Raw genomic sequence first — 23,804 nt, 5'->3', positions numbered from 1 at the left:
ATTCGTCTTCTTTGGTTCTTTCGGTAAAGTCACGTAGAATGAGAATAAAATAATAAATTTATAAAATAACACAATAAAATTCTCACGACGTTTCGGCCACAACACAAGCGGCCTTCATCAGGTGAAGGGACGAGACTGTCTGTCAAGCTCAGACCGCGGTCTGAGCTTGGCTGTGTTCGCTCCAGCACTGTCCTCCAGACAGTCTCGTCCCTTCACCTGATGAAGGCCGCTTGTGTTGTGGCCGAAACGTGGTGAGAATTTTATTGTGTTATTTTATTTTATCAATGTATTATTTTATTCTCATTCTACGTGACTTTACCGAAAGAACCAAAGAAGATGAATCCTTGCAGTCACGAAAGCTTTACATCAAAATTTATTTAATTCTCATTCTACGCGACTTTACCGAAAGAACCAAAGGAAGATGATATAGCCCTGTGAGCCATGCGGCTCTTCTTAAGTCGGGTACAACCGCAGCACCCGATTCAAGAGCCGAATGGCTCACAGGGCTATACCAAAATGAATGAAACTGAAAACCACCCCCACACCAACCCACCCCCCCTCTTGTATATAAACACACGGTCCGACGTCACACCGGGCCCGGAAGTGACGACACCCGCGCGGAAGTGACGCAAGGGGCCCCCCTCCCGGCCCCCCCACCCCAAAAAAAAAAACCCCGCGCGGCGTCCATCTCTGAAAACAGAGACGGGAGAGAGAGGGAGAGACAAAGACGGACGCGGCGGCGACGACGACTACAACAACCAAACGGAGACTGGGAGAGAAACAAAGAAGCCCGTGGCGGAGGGAGAGAGGAGACGAGGAGGAGGGAGGAGACGCGGGCGGGAAAGCCGGCGACGTTATGTCGACCAAACGAAAGAGGTGAAAATTTTGTTCGCAAGTCCGTTCTCGTCGTCATCATCGTCGTCGTCGGCGGCGGCTGTTCTTGTCCACTGCTCCCGCATTCGTCCCCGCGCGCGCGGGCCGTGAAGTCTTCCCGCCGCCTCGCGTCGGCCTAAAAGGCTTTGACGGAGCCTCTTTTTTTTAAGTGCGGCTGCGTTGAATGGTGGTGGTTGTTTTTAGTGGTCGTCGTCGAACGGTTCGATCGATCGGCATATTCGACAGCAAGCAATTTTATTTTGTTATATTAAAAAAAAAACTCTACCCCCGCACACCCACCGGAATTTTTATATATATAAAATAAAAAAAATTTGCCTCAGGAAAAAAAAAATTATCTCAGAGGGGGAAAAAAATGGGGCCCACTGCTCGAAAATGTTATAGCGGATAAGCGGACGAGCGCGCGCGCGCATCTCCCCATTGGTGTGCCGGGCCGCACGTGACGCGGCCGCGGCCAATGGAGTCGCGCGGAGAGCGCGTGCGGGGTGGGGATTGCAAGGGCGAGTGACGTCACCCTTTGTGGGGATTTTTGTGTTATTTTTTTGTTAATTTAGCGCAACGTTGAATGTACGCGTTGGGTGTCTTGTCAACGCCATTGCAATTGCTTCGTGTGTGTGTGTGCATACGATATAGGTTAACTGTTAATTGCAATACATCGTGCTCGTAATATCCGCCCGCTTTATAATCGGTGCAACGAGTGCGTTGTGTGCCTGTAACGTGAGTGGATCGCTGCATGTGGAGTTGCTGGCGTGAGCACGTGAGCAGTGAGTAGTGTGTCCAGTGTGTAACGTGTGGTGTGTACAGTGTGTAACGTGTGGTGTGTACAGTATGTAACGTGTGGTGTGTACAGTGTGTAACGTGTGGTGTGCACAGTGTGTAACGTGTGGTGTGCACAGTGTAACGTGTGGTGTGTACAGTATGTAACGTGTGGTGTGCACAGTGTGTAACGTGTGGTGTGCACAGTGTGTAACGTGTAGTGTGCACAGTGAGTAACGTGTGGAGTGTACAGTGTGTAACGTGTGGAGTGTACAGTGTGTAACGTGTACAGTGTAACGTGTGTGTACAGTGAGTAACATGTGGAGTGTACAGTGTGGCGTGAGTAAAATGAGTAGTGTGTAACGTGTGGAGTGAGTAGAATGAGTAGCGTGTGGAGTGTACAGTGTAACGTGTAGTGTGTACAGTTTAACGTGTGGAGTGAGGAGCGAGTAGTGTGTACAGTGAGTAACGTGTGGAGTGTACAGCGCGTAACGTGTGGAGTGTACAGTATGTAACGTGTGGAGTGAGCAGAATGAGTAGCGTGCAGTATGTACTGTGTGTAACGTGTGGTGTACAGTGTAACGTGTAGTGTGTGCAGTCTAACGTGTGGAGTGTACAGTGTGTAACGTGTGGCGTGAGTAGCGTGGTGTGTACAGTGTGTAACGTGTGGTGTGTACAGTGTGTAACGTGTGGTGTGTACAGTGTGTAACGTGTGGTGTGTAACGTGTGGAGTGTACAGTGCGTAACGTGTGGCGTGAGTAGCGTGTAGTGTGTACAGTGTGTAACGTGCGGCGTGTACAGTGCGAACGTGTACAGTGTAGCGTGGGGTGTGTACGGTGTGTAACGTGTGGAGTGTACAGTGTGTAACGTGTGGCGTGAGTATCGCGGAGTGTACAGTGCGTAACGTGTGGCGTAAGTAGTGGTAGCGTGTGGAGGGAGTAACGTGTGGAGCGTGTGGAGTCAACCGCGTGTGGAGTGAGCAACGTGTGCGTGGGTGGACTCCACCTCAACTTGTTGCGGTTATGCACTGTACTCAACATCGTCACTGGAGTGGGGGGGGAGACAAAGGCGGCCGGGGCTGTTGCTGGCTTACAAACCACTCGCCACACTCGTGTGACACGTGCCGGCCTTCACCGGTGCTCGGGAACAGTATTTGTTCCCCAATAGTGGGTCGACTTGACCTTAAATGAATACGCGATGCGGTGTGTAAACATTAGCGCTGGGGAGACAAAGGCGGCCGGGCGTGGTGCTGGCCACCCACCCCTGTCGTGTGCCGTGCCGGCCTTCGTAGGTGCTCGCTAACAGTACTTGCCCCAACAATCTGTTAATCCTTAGCGGGGTATCTTTGTGTCATCTCAGTCCGTTGACCCATAGCAACTTGGTCTGCTCCGTGACCTCCTGCCAGCGAGCCTTCGACGCTTCACGTGTGCCTCAAAGTGCACCCAGCGTGGTACAAGTGCCGGGGTGACATCGCTGTCGCTTAGTGGTGAAGGGCGGTTGTGTGTGTTAATTTGGTTGCGGAGAGAGTGGAATTGTCTTGCGTTACCTGGGCCGTGTGCTTCTGACCAACTCCGGTTTGGCAGCGGAGGACTTGCTCCGAGTCGGTCGAGCGGCATGAATCGCTGTGTGAGAGCTGGTCTGGCCTGTCGCTCCACACGAAGCTCCCAGTCTTCTTGGCGACAGCTGTGCTTAAGAACGTGGACCTCTTGGAAGGAACACAGCGGCTGATTTTACATTTTCTGCTTGGCCTGCCTACGATCCATTCTGGATCGTGTGAGGAGCTCACATCCGCGAAATACAGTAAAACCTTGGATTGCGAGCATAATTCGTTCCAGAAACATGTTTGTAATCCAAAGCACTCGTATATCAAAGCACTCGTATGTCAGTTGTGATCACGTGACGCTCGGCAGACAAAGCGTGTACGTACTACTCGTATTGCAAGACCTCGCTCGTTTTTCAAATTAATATTTATTTAAAATTTTTGATCGTCTAGCAAAACACTCGCAGACCAAGTTACATTCCAAGGTTTTACTGTAATCTTAAAGTACTGTTGCATTGGTGAGCTCCGACACGGGAGGCTGCGTTGCCTGGGTCACGTTGCCCGTATGCTCAGCCTCCTTATGCCCGAGCGGTTTCTGTTTGGCCAGATAGGGACTTAACGGGCACAGCACGGGCTGGAGAGGAGATAAGGTACAGAAGGCTGTGACTCACTGTAAGTCGCACGCTGCGCTACGAACCCAGGGCGGCTCGAGTTTGATTACCGCTCACGGCCAACACCATTGAAGATTATCTGAACCGGTCCCGGGCCTCCCCATAGGTCGACTGAGCCTCAAATTAGTATCTGTTGCGGTGTGTAAACATCACCACCTGGGGATACAAAGGTGGTCGCGCGTGGTGCCGGCTTACAACCGCTCACCACTCTCGTGTTACACGTGCCGGCCTTTGTTGGTGCTCAGGAACAGCACTTGTCCCCGATAGTGGGTCGACTCGGCCTTAAATGAGCGCCCGGTGCGGCATGTAAATATCAGCACTGAGGAAACAAAGGCGGCGGAGCGTGGTGCTCCCCGGCCCACCTCTAGGATTTGGTGTTACATGTTATTTATGTAGTTTGTTGTAAAAATTCGGTCACAGTCCCCTGTGATCACTGTTACGTTGCAATTATGGCTTTAGTTTTTGGTGATTTGGAAAGCGTTTTTTGGTTTGGACATGCTTGTTTTGTTGTAGTACGGAGTTAGACTGATGGCCTTAATCTAAGTTTTCTTGTGGTTGTTGTTGTTTGACTTGCACATCCCACTGGGATTTTTTGCACACAGCGTTGGTGTACAGTGCTTTTTTCAGGAATATTTTGCTGTTTTTTTTTTCATGGATTTTATGTTTGCACAGTCACACAAAGTCACTTCAAGATGTTTTTCTTGTTCGTGTTTTTGTTTTTTTGTTGTGGTTGCACCCGATTCAAGAGCCGAATGGCTCACAGGGCTATACCAAAATAAAAAAAAACGAAAAAATAACCTCCTCGTGCGATGTGCCGGCCTTCATAGGTGCTACTCGCGAACAGCACTTGCTCCGAACAGTCGGAGGTTACATGGTGGGTGGGGGAACGTTATCTTTGTGTCTCTGTGCGCTTGCAGTAAGAAGCTCGACTCCCTGGTGCAGAAGCTGCAGGACTTCATGACTCAGTCGGTCGGCGAGGAAGAGGCGGAGGCAGAAATCATGGGCTCCGGTGAGTGTGCGGGTGAGCTGGTGGTGGGTGAGCGAGCGGGTGAATGGGGAGGTGAGTTAATTGGGTTAGGTAGGTAGGTGAGTGAGTGGATGGATGGAGGAGGCTCGTGAAGGACGCTGCTGGGCAGTTGGAGGCAGTCGCCCTCCCAACAACAATGGAGGGCAGAGGAGCGACGCTCGCAACAAGGAGCGGAGCGCCGGGCGGCTAAAATGCAGCGAGTTGTCACAGTAGAGGGGGCAAAGCTGATCATCTCAGTCAACCCATGGCACCAGGGTCTGTCCCGTGACCTCCTGTCAGCGAGCCTTCGACACTTCACGTGGCCTCAAAGTGCACCTGGCCTGACACAGGCGTGTGGAGACGTCACCATCACTTAGTGGCTAATGGCGGGTGTTGGCGAGTGGGTGGGCAGTGGCTACGCGCGTGGCTGCCTGTAATGCAGCGCTGCGGCGGTGGCGGCAGCAGCGAGGGTTGGTGCATCACCCGCACACCAACGTCACGAAGTTCCCCATCTTCCCGTGGGCATGCGAGGAGGAGAATGCCGTAGAACAAATGTGGGCTCCCATCTGTTCGATCTGTATGAGATCGAGTGTTGCTCCCTTGCGCGTATGGGTGCTTTCCGGGTGCTCCGGTTTCCTCCTGCACATAAACACTGATTAATTGGCCGATAACTCCTTTATATATAGAGGACCGCAGAGCTTGGGGGGAAAAAAAAATGTCGTGCCAGCTCAGCGCATGGATGCCGCCTTTCCGCTCGTCTGTGGTTCCTCCTCCTGTCACCTCGGAGTCGTTCTCTCTCTACGAGAGCGAGCGAGCGAGTACTGTGCGGCATGTTACAAGTTATTACTATGAGTGAGTGAATGATTTGATGACAAGGTCGTTGAGAGAGGAGGTCAGTGAGCGAGTGAGTTAGTTTGGTGTGTAGGCGATTTGGCAAGCGGTTGAGCTACTCTGTAAGTGAACGAGTGAGTTGACTGCAAGGTAGTCGAGTGAGTGCGCGGTTGAGTCACTTAGTTGGCAGGTAGGAGGCTTAGCGAGTGTATTCGTGATTTAGTGAGTGCTTGGGTGTGGGTGGTGAGTAAATGATCGAGTGGGTGAGCATGCGAGTGAGTTTGTGGGTAGGTGATTTATATGTACGTGGTTGGGCGATTCATTGAGTTAGTTGGTGACAAGGTAGTTGAGTGGGTAGGTGGATGAGTGAGTCTGTTAGTTTAATGGGTGGGCGAGTCGGTGAGTAGATGGTTGAGCGACTGAGTGAGGCGTTTTGGTAAGTGGTTTACTGAAGTAGTGGGTGATGGAGTGATTCTGTGCATTGATGCTTGAGTTAGTGGATGAGTGAGTAGGTGGGGGAGTCGGTGTGTGAGTGAGCAAATTAATGGGTTGGTGGTTGAGTTTGTAGGTTTGGTGGCTGAGTGAGTTGGTGAGTGGTAGCTGGTGGAGTGAGTGATTTGGTGGGTGGTAGGTTCTTTGGTAAGTGCATGAGTTGGTGGGTGGGTGGATTAGTTGGTGTGGGTGAGCTAGACGAGACGGTGGGTTTGTGCTAGGGCAAATGAGTCACTGGGCCGGTGGCTTGGTGAGTGGATGAGTTCGTGGTTTGAGTGACTTTGTGGATAGGTGGGCGGGTGAGTGAGCAAATGTTTATGGGTTGATGAGCCAGTGAGAAGATCATTTAAGGGGTTAATACCTCCTTGCTTTGATTTGTATCAGGGCCAGAGTCTTTTCAGTCAAATATGGTCCATGAATGTATTCATTTATACATGAGTGATGGGTAGGCCCAGAACATGACTCCCGCCCTCCACTCTTGCCTGAATGGACAGCCGTAAGAGGTCACTTAAACCAGGCAGGAGATCTAGGCAAGGGCAGGCCTATGAATTAAAAAAATATTTGTGATTTCATTGTATACAAACAAGTAATATATTGTCATAATATAAAAATAAGAATAGGTTTTACCCTTTCTGGCAATAAAACAGGAGGTGTTAAGATGTTAAAACACCACATTGAAACCTTTTGCAAGGAATCAAGTTACTGCAGTAACCACACACGGTGCTTTGTGGTGAACATGCAAACACACGTGGCTCTGATAATATGGTCACGTAGATAGGAACAGATTAATAAAATAAACAATAAACTACGACGTTTAGATCGCTTGTGTTGTGTCGTAGTTTGTGTTGTGATCGAAACGTAGTTTATTTTATATTTATTATTTTGTATTAATTTGTACCTATCTACGTGACTTTACCGAAAGACCCAAAAAATATGAATTCCTGCAGTCACGAAAGCTTTAAGTCAAGATTTACTATATAGCATTGACCCTGAAACTGATTGGCTTACACCAGAGACAGCCTTAAGGGCCTAGTATCACCATCAGTGTCAGAACAAAGAACGCCCAAAGACGAACAGTACAAAGACAGTGTACGTATCAGAGCATTTACAGCGCGGGGTGAGCAGTTACAAAATATTGTCATCTCCATATATATAAAAGGCACAGTTTTGAATGTGTGTCTGTTCAAAATGTTTAGCGTACTTCCCGACATGCACCAAACTTGAAATTTGCCATGTGGGTACTTTCCAGACTGTACACCATGCAAAAATTATAAAAAAATACACTTTTGGTTTTTTTTTGGGGGGGAGCTCAATAATGCATTTATTTTTTGCACGGCAAGTGAGCTGTGACGTCAAATCTGTCATGTGACCCGCGTATGTGGAAGCGTAACGCATTGTAGTGTTGTGGTTAGCGCTATGCTGCGCTACGAACCCGGCGACCCGAGTTCGATTCCTGCTCACGGACACCACCGGTGACGATTATTTCAACCGCTCCTGGGCCTCCCCTAGGTCGACTCAGCCTCAAACGAGTAACTGGTGTGGTGTGTGAACATCGCCACTGGGAAGACAAAGGCGGCCGGGCGTGGTGAATCCACGTCCCGGGTGAAGCCGGGTAGTACAGCTCGTTAAATAATAAAGAAAACCGGTATTTACTGATTACGAATGCACATATTTAGCCTGTGTTATGACGCAAATGTAGAAGGTGGATCATGCATTTATGTGTTAGGGTGTATTCGTGATGGATTTCTGGACTGGTACTGGGCCTCCCCTAGGTCGACCCGGCCTCAAATCAGTACTTGGTGTGGCGTGTATGAAACATCGACACAGGAGACACAAAGGCGGCCGGGCGGGCATGGTGTTGGCCACCCACTTAATGTGTGCTTGCTATAACAGCACATGCCAAAAGAGTCTGTTGTAGGCTATACAGAGGACCCATATCTTTGTGCGAGTGTGTTGTGGGCAGTGGTTAGCGCACTTCGCTGCGTACCCGGTGGCCAACACCAATAACGATTATCTGAACGGATCGGCTCAGCCTGAAATGTGTACCTCATGTGATTTGTACAAACATCGCCACTTTGGAGATTAAGGCGGCCGGGAGTGGTGCTGGCCACCCACCCCCTCGTGTGCCGTGCCGGCCTTCGTAGGTGCTACTCGCTAGCAGCACTTGCCCCAACAGTCTGTTCAGGCGATACGCAGAAATCTAGAATATACGCAGATCTTTGTTTCTGTTGTGGGGAGTGGTGGCACAGAGGTTAGCAAACTGCTCTACGAACCCGGTGCTCTGAATTCAACTCCCACTCATAGTCAACACCAGTGACGATTATCTGAACTGGTCCTGGGCCTTCCCTGGGTCAACTGAACCTCAAATGAGTTCACATGGTGGAGTGCGTATTAAACATCAGCACACTGGGGAAAGAAAAACGGCTGGCCGGAGTACTGGCTGCACCACACAACCCCCTTGTGTGCTGTGCTGACATTCATGGGTTGCTCCCCTCACGTACAACAACCACCATTTAATGCCGGTATCGGCACCACAGCGGCGGTTCCAGGCTCGGTGCACTTTGAGGCCATCACACCAAGTGTGGAGGCCTCTTCATCAGGAGGTCACGGGACAGACCCGGCAGGCCCCGTGGGTTGGCTGACTGAGATGATGCCTCCTCGCTGCGTTTTATCCGCCCGGCGCTCCGCTCGTTGTTGCGAGCGTCGCTCCTCCGCCCTCCGTTGTTGTTGGTGGGCGGCTGCCTCCCAACTTACCAGCAGCGTTCTTCACGAAACTCCCCCTCCACAGAGGCCGATCTTGACACCTCTGATATCAGTCACTGGCAAGCCCAATTAGCTCCACATCCTCTCGTACCGTGTCAGCCCGTCTCTTCTCCAGCACGTGCTGCGCCCGTTTTTAGCCCCCTTTTTGCTGGCCAAACAGAAGCTGATTGGGCATGCGGTGGCTGCCTGTATCTGCCCAGTAGCGTCCTTCACGAGCCTCCTGCACGCACGCACGTGCACACACGCACGCGTCTTCTATTCCCCTCCCGTCGAGGCTTTTAACGGAGTTCCTTTTCAATTTGGATCGCAGCACCGCTGGGGATATTGGAAAGCAGAAAGTGGCTTACGGTATAAATTGGTCTTTGGTCACCGGTTGTAGTGTTGTTGTTGCAATGCCGATGCGGGTGTGTGTGGTGAGTGGTAGTGTAGCGGTTAACGCGCTGTGCTACGAACCTGGCGACCCGGGTTCGATTCGCGCTCATGGCAAACACCGGTGACGATTATCTGAACCGGTCCTGGGCCTCTCCTAGGTCGACCCAGCCTCAAATGAGTACCTGGTGCGGTGTGTGGTAAACATCACCGCTTGGGGAGACAAAGGCGGCCGTGCGTGGTGTTGGCCACCCACCTCCTCGTGTGCCGTGCCGGCCTTTATAGGTGCTCGCTAACAGCACTTGACCCTACAGTCTGTTAAGTCTATACGGGGATCTTTGTTTTTTGTGTGTGTGTGTGCGTGCGTGTGTGGCATCATGTTGGGTTACTTCAATGCCCGAGTTGGTCATGATACTGGCACCTGGTCTGGAGTGATTGGAGGGCATGGGCCAGATCAGCTCAATAACAACGGTGCAGCCCATGGGCTTGTAATTACCAACACGCTGTTCCGGCATCGGCGCATCCACACAACATCATGGATGCATTCCGGGTCCAAGAAAGAACATCTGCTGGACTACATAGTGACGGACCAGCGGATGCGAGCCCATGTCCTTGACACCAGGACTTACCGTGGAGCTGATCTGCCCTCTGACCATCGACTTGTCATCTGTAAGATGCGCCTGCCATTCTTCTACTCCGGTGGTGGGTGTATACCCAGGACCCCATTCCAACCTAAAGTGGCCTGGTCTCAGTTATCTGATGAAAGTTGCAAGCGAGAATTTCATCATCGCTTGCGGCTGGGATTGGCATCGTCCCCGACTCCTCCTGATGTCGAGGGTAAATGGGCGAGCTTTAGGACTGTGACTCATGCAGCTGCAATGGCTGCTTTGGGTACACGGTCCAGACCTCCCCAGAGATCCTGGCTGACAGAGGAGGTGTTCAGGATGGTTGAGAAAAAGCGACAGGCCCACTGTCATCGGCTACAGAATCCCACGTCAGAGAATGAGGAGGCTTACCGCAGCCTTCTCTCGGAGGTTCGGAGAGCCGTGAGGCGCTGCAAGGATGGGTGGTGGTCGCGGGTTGCTGAGGAGATGGAGTCTGCCTCAGTGGCCCATGATCACAAATCTCTATTTAACTCCATCAAAAAGTAATCTGCAGCGCCACACCTATTACCATCATTAGAGGAAAAAACGGTGACCCAATCTCCGACCCCCAGGAACAGGTTTGCAGATTTGCTGAGCATTTCTGTGAGGTCCTGGGGGATGGAAAGTCCCTCAGGCAGGAAAACATCATGGCACAAAGTGAGGATGATCCTGCTGAGGCTGCGGTGCCTCAAATATTGGAAGAAGTCACCCCCTGTGAGTGGCTGGCTGAGGTGCCATCTGTTGAGGAAGTACTGAAGGCAATCCAGAGCCTGAGACCAGAAAAGGCACCGGGTAGAGATGATTTCCCAAGTGAAATGCTGAGGGAGGGTGGCGTTTGTGCACAGACTGCCCTATATGACATCATAACAACAGTCTGGACCACTGGACGGGTTCCACAGGATTGGAAGGATGCTCTGTTGGTCTCCCTCTTTAAGAAGGGGGACCGCACAGACTGTAACAACTACAGGGGCATCTCACTCCTCAGTGTGAGGCCGGGAAAGGTCCTGGCAAGGATTATTCAACATCGCCTTGCCAGGCACGCTGAGGAGAGTCTTGCTTGCTTTAACATCTATTTTGACCACGTAGTTCGTGAAGCCTTCAATAGCTGTACCAGGGGAATCTCAATATGGTACAGATATAATGGGAGGCTGATCGATGCCCGGGTGCGGTCAAGGGATGGCTCCCTATTGCTCAACCACGTTATGTATGCTGATGATTTGGTAATAGCTGCTCATTCAGAGGAGGAGTTGGAGACGCTGCTGCTGAGACTGGAGCGTGCCACTAAGAGGTGGGGCCTTACCATCAGCCCCACCAAAACTAAGCACCTGCCTGGGTATTTTGTACCATCAGACACTCCACCCCCACAACTCCCAATTGGTGATGGGGCAGTTGTGGAGAGAGTGGAGAGTTTCCCATACCTGGGCAGTGTGCTTATGACTGGCTCCAGTTTAACAGCAGAGGTCTCACTCCAAATCAGTCGAGCGGCAATATCTTTTCATCGGTTGCATAACGCTGTGTGGAAGCTACCTGGTCTGTCGCTCCGCACTAAGCTTCAGGTCTTCTCGGCCACGGTCATTCCCTCCCTTCTCTACGCTTGCGAAATGTGGACCCCCCTAATGGAACATCTTCGCCGGTTAGAAACATTTAGGCTGGCCTGCCTACGATCCATCCTGGGTTTAACCAGACTGGATTGTGTGAGGAGCTCACAAATCCTTGAAAGATCTGGGCAGGGTCCCATCGGTGAGCTCCTCCGGCAGGGAAGGCTGCGATGGCTGGGTCATGTAGCCCGCATGCCCAGCCACCGCATGCCAAAACAGCTTTTGTTCGGCCGGATTGAGGGGGCTAAGCGGGCGCGGCACGGGCTAGAGAAGAGATGGAGTGATGTGGTACAGGAGGACGTGGAGCTGAGTGGACTTGCTGATGACTGGTACCAGCGGTGTCAAGATCGCCCTTTGTGGAGGAGGGTCGTGAAGGATGCTACTGGGCAGTTGGAGGCAGTCGCCCTCCAACAACAACGGAGGGCGGAGGAGCGACGCTCAGAACAACGAGCGGAGCGCCGGGTGGCTAAAGCACAGCAGGTTGGCACAGTAGGGGGCACAGGTGGTGCATCAGCCAGTCATCTCAGTCAGTCGACCCGTGGCACCTGGGTCTGCCCCGTGACCTCCTGCCAGCGGGCGTTCGACACTTCACGTGGCCTCAGGGTGCACATAGCCTGGCACAAGCGTCGTGGTGACGTCACCGCCACTTAGTGGCGAATGGCGGTTGTTGTTGCGTGTGTGTAAGGGAGCAGTAGTGTAGCAGTTAGCATGCTGCCCTGCGAAACTGGTGGCCCGGGTTCAATTCCCATGTACGGCCACCACCAGTGACGATTATCTGAACCGGTCCTGGGCCTCCCCTAGGCCGACTCCTCCTCAAAAGGCGGTCGGGCGTGGTGCTGGCCACCCACCCCCTTGTGTGCCGTGCAGGCCTTCATAGGTGCTGCTCGCTAACAGCGCTTGCCCCAACAGTTTATTAAGGCTACACGGAGTAACATTGTCTTTGTATAAGCAAAATAAGTTGGAGCGGTGGCGTCCTGGTTAGTGCATTTCCGCTACGTACCCAGCGATGACCTGAATTCGACTTTATAACTCCAGCCAATGTCGGTGAGGACTGTCTGGGGAGGAGATGGAGTGACAATGAAATCAACCACGGTGGCTAGGAGATGTTAACTACCTCACCTGGTATACAGGAGATCCTGGGTTCGATCCTGACCCTGACGATGTCTGTTGTATATTTGGAGTTTGTGTGTCTCTCTCTCCGTGGTGAGATGTTAACTGCCTCGCCTGGTATACAGGAGATCGTGGGTTTGATTCCGACCCTGACGATGCCTGCTGCTGTATATTTGGAGTTTGCGTGTCTCTCTCTCTCTCCCCGTGGTCGCGTGGATTTTTCTCCGGGTCCTCCAGTTTTTCCCCTCCACGTTTTGAGTCAACGTCACCACGGGTTTTAGAGTTACTTGGCCGGCGCTGTAAAACAAATCCACTTGATGATGATAAGCCACTTCTTTGATCTTCCATTTGTGGTGGCCAGGTCGCTTATGACAAAGTGCTCAGTGTTGGGTCTCTTACACCTGGTAAAAAAACAAACGAAGTTTATTGTTTAGTTTTTAGCGCGTGGCGTGCAAAAGTGGAGGTGCCGGTGGGATCGGGGGAAGTGGAGGGCCTTCATCCAGCAGCCGATCGACCGCGGCTGCTTGAAATAACGATGATTATGATTGTTAATCATCATGAGGACAAGGTGGTATATATGCATGGTTCTTTCTGCTGGTCTGGCCGCGCTGCCGTGCGTGCCGGTGTGCCAATTGCCGGGGTTTTATGGCACTCGCGCGCCCCGTATCGTGTAAACAAGCCCAATCTGCTCGGATTTAAGTGGCCTTAAAGTTCTTTATTTGCACTAAAAAGATAAAAGCTAATCGTGTAGGTTTATGGTGTTATTGTACTGACTACTACTACTGCGAAGTTCAATAAGAGATGGTGCCGTTTTCTTAATTGGATTTTTTTACGTTATATATGCAGCTGCGTGCACACACACACACTATGTATTTTAAGCAGTGCAAGTCGTGATTATGATAATCATAATATTAAAACTTATTACCTTTGGCGCACCATGGGAAAGGGTGAGCAGAGTCAATCATGGATGGTAATGAATGAGGAATCGAGAACGGAATATGGGATGGGATTCCTGGACGGAATTCCCCAAGATGGACAAAGCTGAGTTGGGGGGCTGGGGGGGACGGTGAGGGGGGGAGGGGTCACGGCACGAGATGAGCGGCAGGCAGAGAGGAGGGCGAGGAGGATGGTGGTGGTGATAATGATGAGAGGGTGGTGGTGGGGATGATAAAATGCTGATGGTGATGATGATCATTTTGATGAGAGGGTGGTGGTAATGATGATGAGATTGTGGTGGTGATGATGATGATTCTGATGAGGGTGATGGTAATGATGATGAGAGGGTAGTGGTGGTGGTGGTGGTGATGAGAGGCTGGTGGTCATTATGAGGGGGTGGTGAAGCTGATGAGAGGGGGTGGTGATGGTGATGAGAGGGGTTGGTGATGGTGATGAGAGGGGGGGTGGTGATGGTGATGAGAGAGGGGTGGTGATGGTGATGAGAGGGGGTGGTGATGGTGATGAGAGGGGGTGGTGATGGTGATGAGAGGGGGTGGTGATGGTGATGAGAGGGGGTGGTGATGGTGATGAGAGGGGGTGGTGATGGTGATGAGAGGGGGTGGTGATGGTGATGAGAGGGGGGGGCTGGTGGTGATGACGTGCGTCCGCATTCTCTCGTCGTAGACGGCAACGAGGAGGAGGCTAACGCGGACGCGAAGACGTCGTCTCTTGCGGACAAGATGAGGAGAGACAAGGTGAGGCCCACTCCGCTCTTGTGTTGTCCGCACTCCACCGGCCCTCGGTGTCAAGCCAGACCAGGGGTCGCACGAAACAAAATGAGAAGGCCCATTTTTTGTTCTCCTGGAGCGCCGCGTCGTTCCCGCATCGCCAATTGGGCGATGCAACGTGCCCAGCGCATCGTGGAACGCATTCTTGATAACGCGGACGCGAGATGGATGGTGCAGCGCGTTCGAGTGAACGGAACGACGTCGCGCGAGAAGGGATGAGCGGTTGTCGCGGTCGCCTCGGCTCGGCGGCATCGCACAACACGGCATCGAGATGCTGCCGGATGCTTCTAGAACAGCGGCTCTTCTTAACCTGGGGTGCGTCAGGCACCCCCTGGGGGTGCGAGATGCCATTTCTGCGGGGGTGGGGGGGGGAGGCGGGGTTGGCGATACATGGCCAGATTATTTTTTTTAGAAGGTAAATAATCGAAACACAAATTGATCACGGGCACGTAAGTTACAACTTGCTTACTTTCAGTTGAACACGTAGGCTTTCGCGACCGATGTTATTCATAATAAAGGTTTTTGGGTTAGATCGCGTTGTTTATAAATGTGGCGTAACCCTCCACCACCCGACACGGCCAATCAGCAAAAAAAGTGTCACGTTGACAAAAGACAAAATAGTTCACTACTTTAGCCCACCGGTGTGTTGAAGAGTGAATCCACAACATTTACAGTTTGAGTACGACGTTTCGCTGGTAATTACATCCACCATCATCGGGCAATTCGCCAGAATGGTAAAGCCCTCACCTGCTCCCGGTCTTAAATTGAGCAGCAGGGTGATATCATCATTTTACTCATTCAGGTGCAGTAATTATATAATCGATTGGTAATCAGTCATAGATTATGATTAGTAATGAGTTGTGTGTTATTGTGAATATATGCTACGCTAGTAATCCGTTAATTAGTATGTGTTTCCCCTATAAGGAATTGTAACATGTATTCAAACTGTAAATGTTGTGGATTCACTCTTCAACACACTGGTGGGCTAAAGTAGTGAACTATTTGTCTTTTGTCAACGTGACACTTTTTTTTGCTGATTGGCCGTGTCGGGTGGTGGAGGGTTACGACACATTTATAAATAACGCGATCCAACCCAAAAACCTTTATTATGAACTACTTGCTTTCATCAAACCCTATGTATTTATTAACAGACTCATTAAGCGCTCTTAAAATAAATCTAAAAACTTTACCTTTTTCAGCTTGCTTTTAATTTGGATTTTCTTAATGTGTTCTGTTTATTATTTTGCCTACAATTTCAGTTTTGATTTAAAGCTTTCGTGACTGCAGTAATTCATATTCTTAGTTCTTTCGGTAAAGTCACGTTGAAGGGAAACAATAAAATAATAAAATATATATAAAACAATAGAAAAATTCTCACGACGTTTCGATCATAACACAAACGGTCATCATCAGGTGTGTCACGGTCGAAACGTCGTGAGAATTTTTATTGTTTTATATATATACTTTATTATTTTATTGTTTCCCTTCAACGTGACTTTACCGAAAGAACTAAGAACACAATTTCGGTGTTATTGCTATGGATATAAAGTTTGATTGATTGACGTTTTAACGATTGAGAACCAAACGGGCGGGGGGGTGCACGGCTGCAGCGGAGGTTGTAGACCAACGTTCCAGACCCTACCCCACGCGCGCCTCGGTGTCTCGTCCGGCCCTGCGCTACGCATCTCGCGAATTGGACGACGCAGTTTTGATTTGAAGCTTTCCGTGACTGCAGGAGTGTCCACGCACGCTCTCCGTTCTTGCGGTGAAGTCGACGCAAGACGGCCGCTTGTGTCGCGACCGAAACGTCGTGTTTTCGTCCATTCTTCTTGTTTTTTTCCCCCCATCTACGTGACTTCACCGAAAGCACCGAGAGAGTGTGGATGACCCAACGCGGTCGAGTGGACGCAGCTACCCCACCCACGCGAGTAGGAATGAGCGGCCGTAGCCAGCCGCCACCTCGGCGTAGCGCCATCGCAGAAACGAGTCGTTCGGGACGCTGCCGGAAGCTTCTGGACACGCTTGCACACGCGCGCGCGTCTCGGTCTGTTTGTTCGGCCCTGCGTTTACGCATCTCGCGAGCGACGTTCTTCGGGAACGGAGCTACTACCGCCGCGTTGTAGGAGAGCGGGCTGCGTCTCGGGTTATAACGGTGTGTGTTCCGTGTTTATAACGGTGTGTGTTGTGTTTATAATGGTGTGTGTTCGGTGTTTATAACGGTGTGTGTTCCGTGTTTATAACGGTGTGTGTTGTGTTTTATAATGGTGTGTGTTGTGTTTATAATGGTGTGTGTTCCGTGTTTATAACGGTGTGTGTTCTGTGTGTATAATGGTGTGTGTTCTGTGTTTATAACGGTGTGTGTTCTGTGTTTATAATGGTGTGTGTTCCGTGTTTATAACGGTGTGTGTTCCGTGTTTATAACGGTGTGTGTTCTGTGTTTATAACGGTGTGTGTTGTGTTTATAATGGTGTGTGTTCCGTGTTTATAACGGTGTGTGTTCCGTGTTTATAACGGTGTGTGTTGTGTTTATAATGGTGTGTGTTCTGTGTGTATAACGGTGTGTGTTGTGTTTATAATGGTGTGTGTTCTGTGTGTATAATGGTGTGTGTTGTGTTTATAATGGTGTGTGTTCCGTGTTTATAACGGTGTGTGTTCTGTGTTTATAATGGTGTGTGTTCTGTGTTTATAACTGTGTGTGTTCTGTGTTTATAACTGTGTGTGTTCTGTGTTTATAATGGTGTGTGTTCTGTGTTTATAATGGTGTGTGTTCCGTGTTTATAATGGTGTGTGTGTTCTGTGGTTATAACGGTGTGTGTTCTGTGTTTATAACGGTGTGTGTTCTGTGTTTATAATGGTGTGTGTTGTGTTTATAATGGTGTGTGTTCCGTGTTTATAATGGTGTGTGTTCCGTGTTTATAACGGTGTGTGTTCCGTGTTTATAACGGTGTGTGTTCCGTGTTTATAACGGTGTGTGTTGTGTTTATAATGGTGTGTGTTCTGTGTGTATAACGGTGTGTGTTGTGTTTATAATGGTGTGTGTTCTGTGTGTATAATGGTGTGTGTTGTGTTTATAATGGTGTGTGTTCCGTGTTTATAACGGTGTGTGTTCTGTGTTTATAATGGTGTGTGTTCTGTGTTTATAATGGTGTGTGTTCTGTGTTTATAACGGTGTGTGTTGTGTTTATAACGGTGTGTGTTGTGTTTATAATGGTGTGTGTTCCGTGTTTATAACGGTGTGTGTTCCGTGTTTATAACGGTGTGTGTTGTGTTTATAACGGTGTGTGTTCCGTGTTTATAACGGTGTGTGTTCTGTGTTTATAACGGTGTGTGTTCTGTGTTTATAACGGTGTGTGTTCTGTGTTTATAACGGTGTGTGTTCTGTGTTTATAACGGTGTGTGTTCTGTGTGTATAATGGTGTGTGTTCTGTGTGTATAATGGTGTGTGTTCTGTGTGTATAATGGTGTGTGTTGTGTTTATAATGGTGTGTGTTGTGTTTATAACGGTGTGTGTTCCGTGTTTATAACGGTGTGTGTTCCGTGTTTATAACGGTGTGTGTTCTGTGTTTATAACGGGGTGTGTGTGTGTGTGTTCTGTGTTTATAACGGGGTGTGTGTGTGTGTGTTCCGCGTTTATAACGGTGTGTGTGTGTGTGTTCCGCGTTTATAACGGTGTGTGTGTGTGTGTTCCGCGTTTATAACGGGGTGTGTGTGTGTGTGTGTTCCGCGTTTATAACGGGGTGTGTGTGTGTGTGTTCCGCGTTTATAACGGGGTGTGTGTGTGTGTGTGTTCCGGGTTTATAACGGGGTATGTGTGTGTGTGTTCCGGGTTTATAACGGGGTATGTGTGTGTGTGTTCCGGGTTTATAACGGGGTGTGTGTGTGTGTTCCGGGTTTATAACGGGGTGTGTGTGTGTGTTCCGGGTTTATAACGGGGTGTGTGTGTGTGTTCCGTGTTTATAACGGGGTGTGTGTTCCGTGTTTATAACGGGGTGTGTGTTCCGTGTTTATAACGGGGTGTGTGTGTGTTCCGTGTTTATAACGGTGTGTGTTCCGTGTTTATAACGGGGTGTGTTCCGTGTTTATAACGGTGTGTGTTCCGTGTTTATAACGGTGTGTGTTGTGTTTATAATGGTGTGTGTTCTGTGTTTATAATGGTGTGTGTTCCGTGTTTATAACGGTGTGTGTTCTGTGTGTATAATGGTGTGTGTTCTGTGTTTATAACGGTGTGTGTTCTGTGTTTATAATGGTGTGTGTGTGTTCTGTGTTTATAACGGGGTGTGTGTGTGTGTGTTCCGCGTTTATAATGGGGTGTGTGTGTGTGTTCCGCGTTTATAACGGGGTGTGTGTGTGTTCCGGGTTTATAACGGGGTGTGTGTGTTCCGCGTTTATAACGGGGTGTGTGTGTGTGTGTTCCGCGTTATAACGGGGTGTGTGTGTGTTCCGGGTTTATAACGGGGTGTGTGTGTGTGTGTGTTCCGCGTTATAACGGGGTGTGTGTGTGTGTTCCGCGTTATAACGGTGTGTGTGTGTGTGTGTTCCGGGTTTATAACGGGGTGTGTGTGTGTGTTCCGGGTTTATAACGGGGTGTGTGTGTGTTCCGGGTTTATAACGGGGTGTGTGTGTGTGTTCCGGGTTTATAACGGGGTGTGTGTGTGTGTTCCGTGTTTATAACGGGGTGTGTGTTCCGTGTTTATAATGGGGTGTGTGTTCCGTGTTTATAACGGGGTGTGTGTGTGTTCCGCGTTTATAACGGGGTGTGTGTGTTCCGTGTTTATAACGGGGTGTGTGTGTGTTCCGTGTTTATAACGGGGTGTGTGTGTGTTCCGGGTTTATAACGGTGTGTGTGTGTTCCGCGTTTATAACGGGGTGTGTGTGTGTGTTCCGCGTTTATAACGGGGTGTGTGTGTGTGTTCCGCGTTTATAACGGGGTGTGTGTGTGTTCCGCGTTTATCACGGGGTGGGTGTGTGTGTGTGTGTTCCGCGTTTATAACGGTGTGTGTGTGTGTTCCGCGTTTATAACGGGGTGTGTGTGTGTGTGTGTTCCGCGTTTATAACGGGGTATGTGTGTGTGTGTTCCGCGTTTATCACGGGGTGGGTGTGTGTGTGTTCCGCGTTTATCACGGGGTGGGTGTTCCATGTTTATAACGGGGTGTGTGTGTGTGTTCCGTGTTTATAACGGGGTGTGTGTTCCGCGTTATAACGACAACAAGAACAAAGTTGCGTCTGCTGTCTTTGTGCTGCAGGACACGAGTTCTCCCAGTCCACAGGCCGGTCCCTCGCGCTCACGAAGGTACGAGACTTAAATCACAAGATTAACCTTCTCTCTATCTCTCTCTGCATCTCCACGGCTCTCTCGCTGTCTCTCGCTGTCTCTTTCTCTTTATCCCTCTCTTTATCTCTCTCTGCATCTCCACGTCTCTCTCGCTGTCTCTCTCTGTCTCTCGCTGTCTCTCTCTGTCTCTCTCTGCATCTCTTTGTCTCTCTCGCTGTCTCTCTCTGTCTCTCTCTGTCTCTCTCTCTCTTTATCCCTCTCTCTGTCTCTCGCTGTCTCTCTCTATTTGTCTCTCTCGCTGTCTCTCTCTCGCTGTCTCTCTCTCTCTCTTTATCTCTCTCGCTGTCTCTCGCTGTCTCTCTCTGTCTCTCTCTTTATCCTTCTCTCTGTCTCTCGCTGTCTCTCTCTCTGTCTCTCTCTGTCTCTCTCTGTCTCTCTCTTTATCTCTCTCTCTGAATCTCTTTGTCTCTCTTCGTCTCTGTCGGGATCGAGCCCACGACCTCCTGCATACCAGGCGAGGTGGTTAACATCTCACCACCGCGGCGCCTGAATCTAAAAATCCGCCCTCCCCCCACATCCCCCTCCCCCCACGCCCCCCCCCCCTAATGCCCAATGCATCGGTGGGGGCCTCGCCTACATCCTCGTTAATTATTGAACGTCGGCGGCCCTATTAATATTTTAACTCGTTAACGAGCTGAGCCTTAATTGCCTGTCGGCCCGCGCGGGATGAATATTTCTTAAGATATAATTTATCGGTAATTATAAAGCAAGCGCCACTCACGCCGGCGGGGTGGGTGGGGGTGGGGTTTGTCACTTCTGGCTGAATCAACCTTGAGGAAGGCCTGGTCGGGTGTTCAGTTCTGGCTGAGTTTACCTAGGGGTAGGCCTGGCCGGGTGTTCTGTTCTGGCTGAGTTGAGCTTGAAGAAGGCCTGGTCAGGTGTTCCGTTCTGGCTGAGTCGACCTTGGAGAAGGCCTGACCGGGTGTTCAGTTCTGGCTGAGTTTACCTTGGAGAAGGCCTGACGGAGTGTTCAGTTCTGGCTGAGTCGACCTTGGAGAAGGCCTGACCGGGTGTTCAGTTCTGGCTGAGTTGACCTAGGGGAAGGCCTGACCGCGTGTTCAGTTCTGGCTGAGTTGACCCTGATGAGCAGCATGGCTGGACTGTCCATACAGTAGCAGAGAGGGGTTCAGCGCACTTAGTTGAGCAGCAGGTCAAGTGTGGTGAGGTCACGTGTGGTGAGGTCACGTGTGGTGAGGTCACGTGTGGCGAGGTCACGTGTGGCGAGGTCACGTGTGGCGAGGTCACGTGTGGTGAAGTCAAGTGTGGGTACTGTTTCCCCTTCCAAGACGCCTAGCCAGTGGAAAAGTAGTCCACATTAATCTGGCTCCCTGTGCGAGTCTGTGGGTCTCTGAGCTTATGTGGGTCTCTGTGAGAGTGTATGCGACCCTGTGAGTCTACGCATCTTTCTGTACGTCTGTGGGTCTCTGAGTGTTATGGGTCTTCATGTGAGTCTATGCATCTGTGTGGGTTTACGCAACTCTGTGTGAGTCTATGCATCTGTGTGAGTCTACACATCTCTGTGTGAGTCTACGCATCTCTGTGTGAGTCTACGCATCTCTGTGCGAGTCTATGCATCTCTGTGTGAGTCTAGGCATCTGTGTGGGTCTACGCATCTCTGTGTGAGTCTACGCATCTCTGTGTGAGTCTACACATCTGTGTGAGTCTACGCATCTCTGTGTGAGTCTATGCATCTCTGTGCGAGTCTAGGCATCTGTGTGAGTCTATGCATCTCTGTGTGGGTCTACGCATCTCTGTGTGAGTCTATGCATCTGTGTGAGTCTACGCCTCTCTGTGTGAGTCTATGCATCTCTGTGTGAGTCTACGCATCTCTGTGTGAGTCTACGCATCTCTGTGTGAGTCTATGCATCTCTGTGTGAGTCTACGCATCTCTGTGTGAGTCTACGCATCTCTGTGTGAGTCTACGCATCTCTGTGTGAGTCTACGCATCTCTGTGTGAGTCTATGCATCTCTGTGAGTCTGCGCATCTCTGTGTGAGTCTGCGCATCTGTGTGAGTCTGTGCATCTCTGTGTGAGTCTGCATCTCTTTGTGAGTCTATGCATCTCTGTGTGAGTAGGCATCTTTTTGTGAATCTATGCATCTCTCTTTGCGTCAAAACATCTCTGTGTGAGTCTGCGCATCTCTGTGTGAGTCTGTGCATCTCTGTGTGAGTCTGTGCATCTCTGCGTGAGTCTACACATCTCTGTGTGAGTCTACGCATCTCTGTGTGAGTCTGTGCATCTCTGCGTGAGTCTGTGCATCTCTGCATGAGTCTGTGCATCTCTGCGTGAGTCTGTGCATCTCTGCGTGAGTCTGTGCATCTCTGTGTGAGTCTACGCATCTCTGTGTGAGTCTATGCATCTATGTGTGAGTAGGCATCTTTGTGAATCTATGCATCTCTCTTTGCGTCAAAACATCTCTGTGTGAGTCTGTGCATCTCTTTGTGAGTCTGCATCTCTGCGTGAGTCTACGCATCTCTGTGTGAGTCTATGCATCTCTGTGTGAGTAGGCATCTTTTTGTGAATCTATGCATCTCTCTTTGCGTCAAAACATCTCTGTGTGAGTCTGCGCATCTATGTGTGTCTACGCAACTCTGCGTGAGTCTACGCCTCTGTGCGAGTCTATGCATCTCTGTGTGAATCTACGCATCTCTGTGTGAGTCTACGCATCTCTGTGTGAGTCTACGCATCTCTGTGTGAGTCTACGCATCTCTGTGTGAGTCTACACATCTCTGTGTGAGTCTGTGCATCTCTGTGTGAATCTACGCATCTCTGTGTGAATCTACGCATCTCTGTGTGAGTCTATGCATCTCTGTGTGAATCTACGCATCTCTGTGTGAGTCTACGCATCTCTCTTTGCGTCTACACATCTCTGTGTGAGTCTGTGCATCTCTGTGTGAGTCTACACATCTTTGTGTGAGTCTACGCATCTCTGTGTGAGTCTAGGCATCTCTGTGTGAGTCTATGCATCTCTGTGTGAGTCTACACATCTCTGTATGAGTCTAGGCATCTTTTTGTAAATCTATGCATCTCTCTTTGTGTCTACACATCTGTGTGAGTCTACACATCTCTGTGTGAGTCTATGCATCTCTGTGTGAGTCTGTGCATCTCTGTGTGAGTCTGTGCATCTCTGTGTGAGTCTGTGCATCTCTGCGTGAGTCCGTGCATCTCTGTGTGAGTCTGTGCATCTCTGTGTGAGTCTAGGCATCTCTGTGTGAGTCTAGGCATCTTTTTGTGAATCTATGCATCTCTCTTTTCGTCTACACATTTCTGTGTGAGTCTGTGCATCTCTGTGTGAGTCTACACATCTCTGTGAGTCTACGCATCTCTGTGTGAGTCTGTGCATCTCTGTGTGAGTTTACGCATCTGTGTGAGTCTACGCATCTCTGTGTGAGTCTACGCATCTCTGTGTGAGTCTGCATCTTTGTGTGAGTCTGCATCTCTGTGTGAGTCTAGGCATCTTTTTGTGAATCTATGCATCTCTCTTTGCGTCTACACATCTCTGTGTGAGTCTGTGCATCTCTGTGTGAGTCTACACATCTCTGTGTGAGTCTGTGCATCTCTGTGTGAGTCTACGCATCTCTGTGTGAGTCTACGCATCTCTGTGTGAGTCTACACATCTCTGTGTGAGTCTGCATCTCTGCACGAATCTTTGGGTCTCCTGCAGGGGTTTTCCGGTTTCCTCCCATAGCTAAAAAGTAACCCCCCCCCCACACACAGACAATGCAACTGCCATTGCCCCAAACATCCCGATGCTGTAAAATTACCTTACAAAAATATTACTCAATTGGGTTTACAAGCGGCAGTATCACCCCCCCCCCCTCCTCCCCCCCTTTATTGGAATTTGTTGACGTGCGCACCACATAGACACTCACCGAATGCTCAAATAAATATTGCCTCTACCATCATCGACCCCACCACTTCCCCCACACAGCAGTCTTTTATGGCCAGACACATGTCAAATAATTGCCGGTAATTTGCGCAAATTAATAGTACGGACAAACAACATCCGCCCACTCGCGTGCGTGGTTTGCTGTCCTGGCCATCATCCACGGTGGCTGCTGTGGACTGAAGCTCTCT

At 50.1% G+C, this 23,804-nt stretch overlaps 1 protein-coding gene across 2 annotated transcripts in view; it reads left to right on the top strand.

The window, feature by feature from the left end:
• The first annotated feature begins 617 nt into the window (after window positions 1–617).
• The window catches only part of ATRX (ATRX chromatin remodeler), a 144,014-nt gene continuing 120,827 nt past the window's right edge, over window positions 618–23,804 (top strand). Inside the window, exons 1-4 of one of the 2 annotated variants that reach the window (XM_076053582.1) lie at window positions 618–876; window positions 4,776–4,867; window positions 14,292–14,362; window positions 19,639–19,685. In XM_076053582.1, coding sequence (XP_075909697.1) covers window positions 857–876; window positions 4,776–4,867; window positions 14,292–14,362; window positions 19,639–19,685 — 230 coding nt within the window. In that variant the 5' untranslated portion in view covers window positions 618–856. The remainder of the gene's footprint in view (window positions 877–4,775; window positions 4,868–14,291; window positions 14,363–19,638; window positions 19,686–23,804) is intronic. The other variant, XM_076053581.1, reaches the window with a different exon arrangement.

This window comes from Petromyzon marinus, chromosome 61 (assembly GCF_048934315.1).
Source record: "Petromyzon marinus isolate PM22_M1 ecotype Great Lakes invasive population chromosome 61, UKy_Petmar_22M1.pri1.0, whole genome shotgun sequence".
Classification (NCBI taxonomy): domain Eukaryota; kingdom Metazoa; phylum Chordata; class Hyperoartia; order Petromyzontiformes; family Petromyzontidae; genus Petromyzon; species Petromyzon marinus.
Note: the sequence above shows the minus strand (reverse complement) of the source record. Positions and strands in the feature narration are given on the sequence as shown.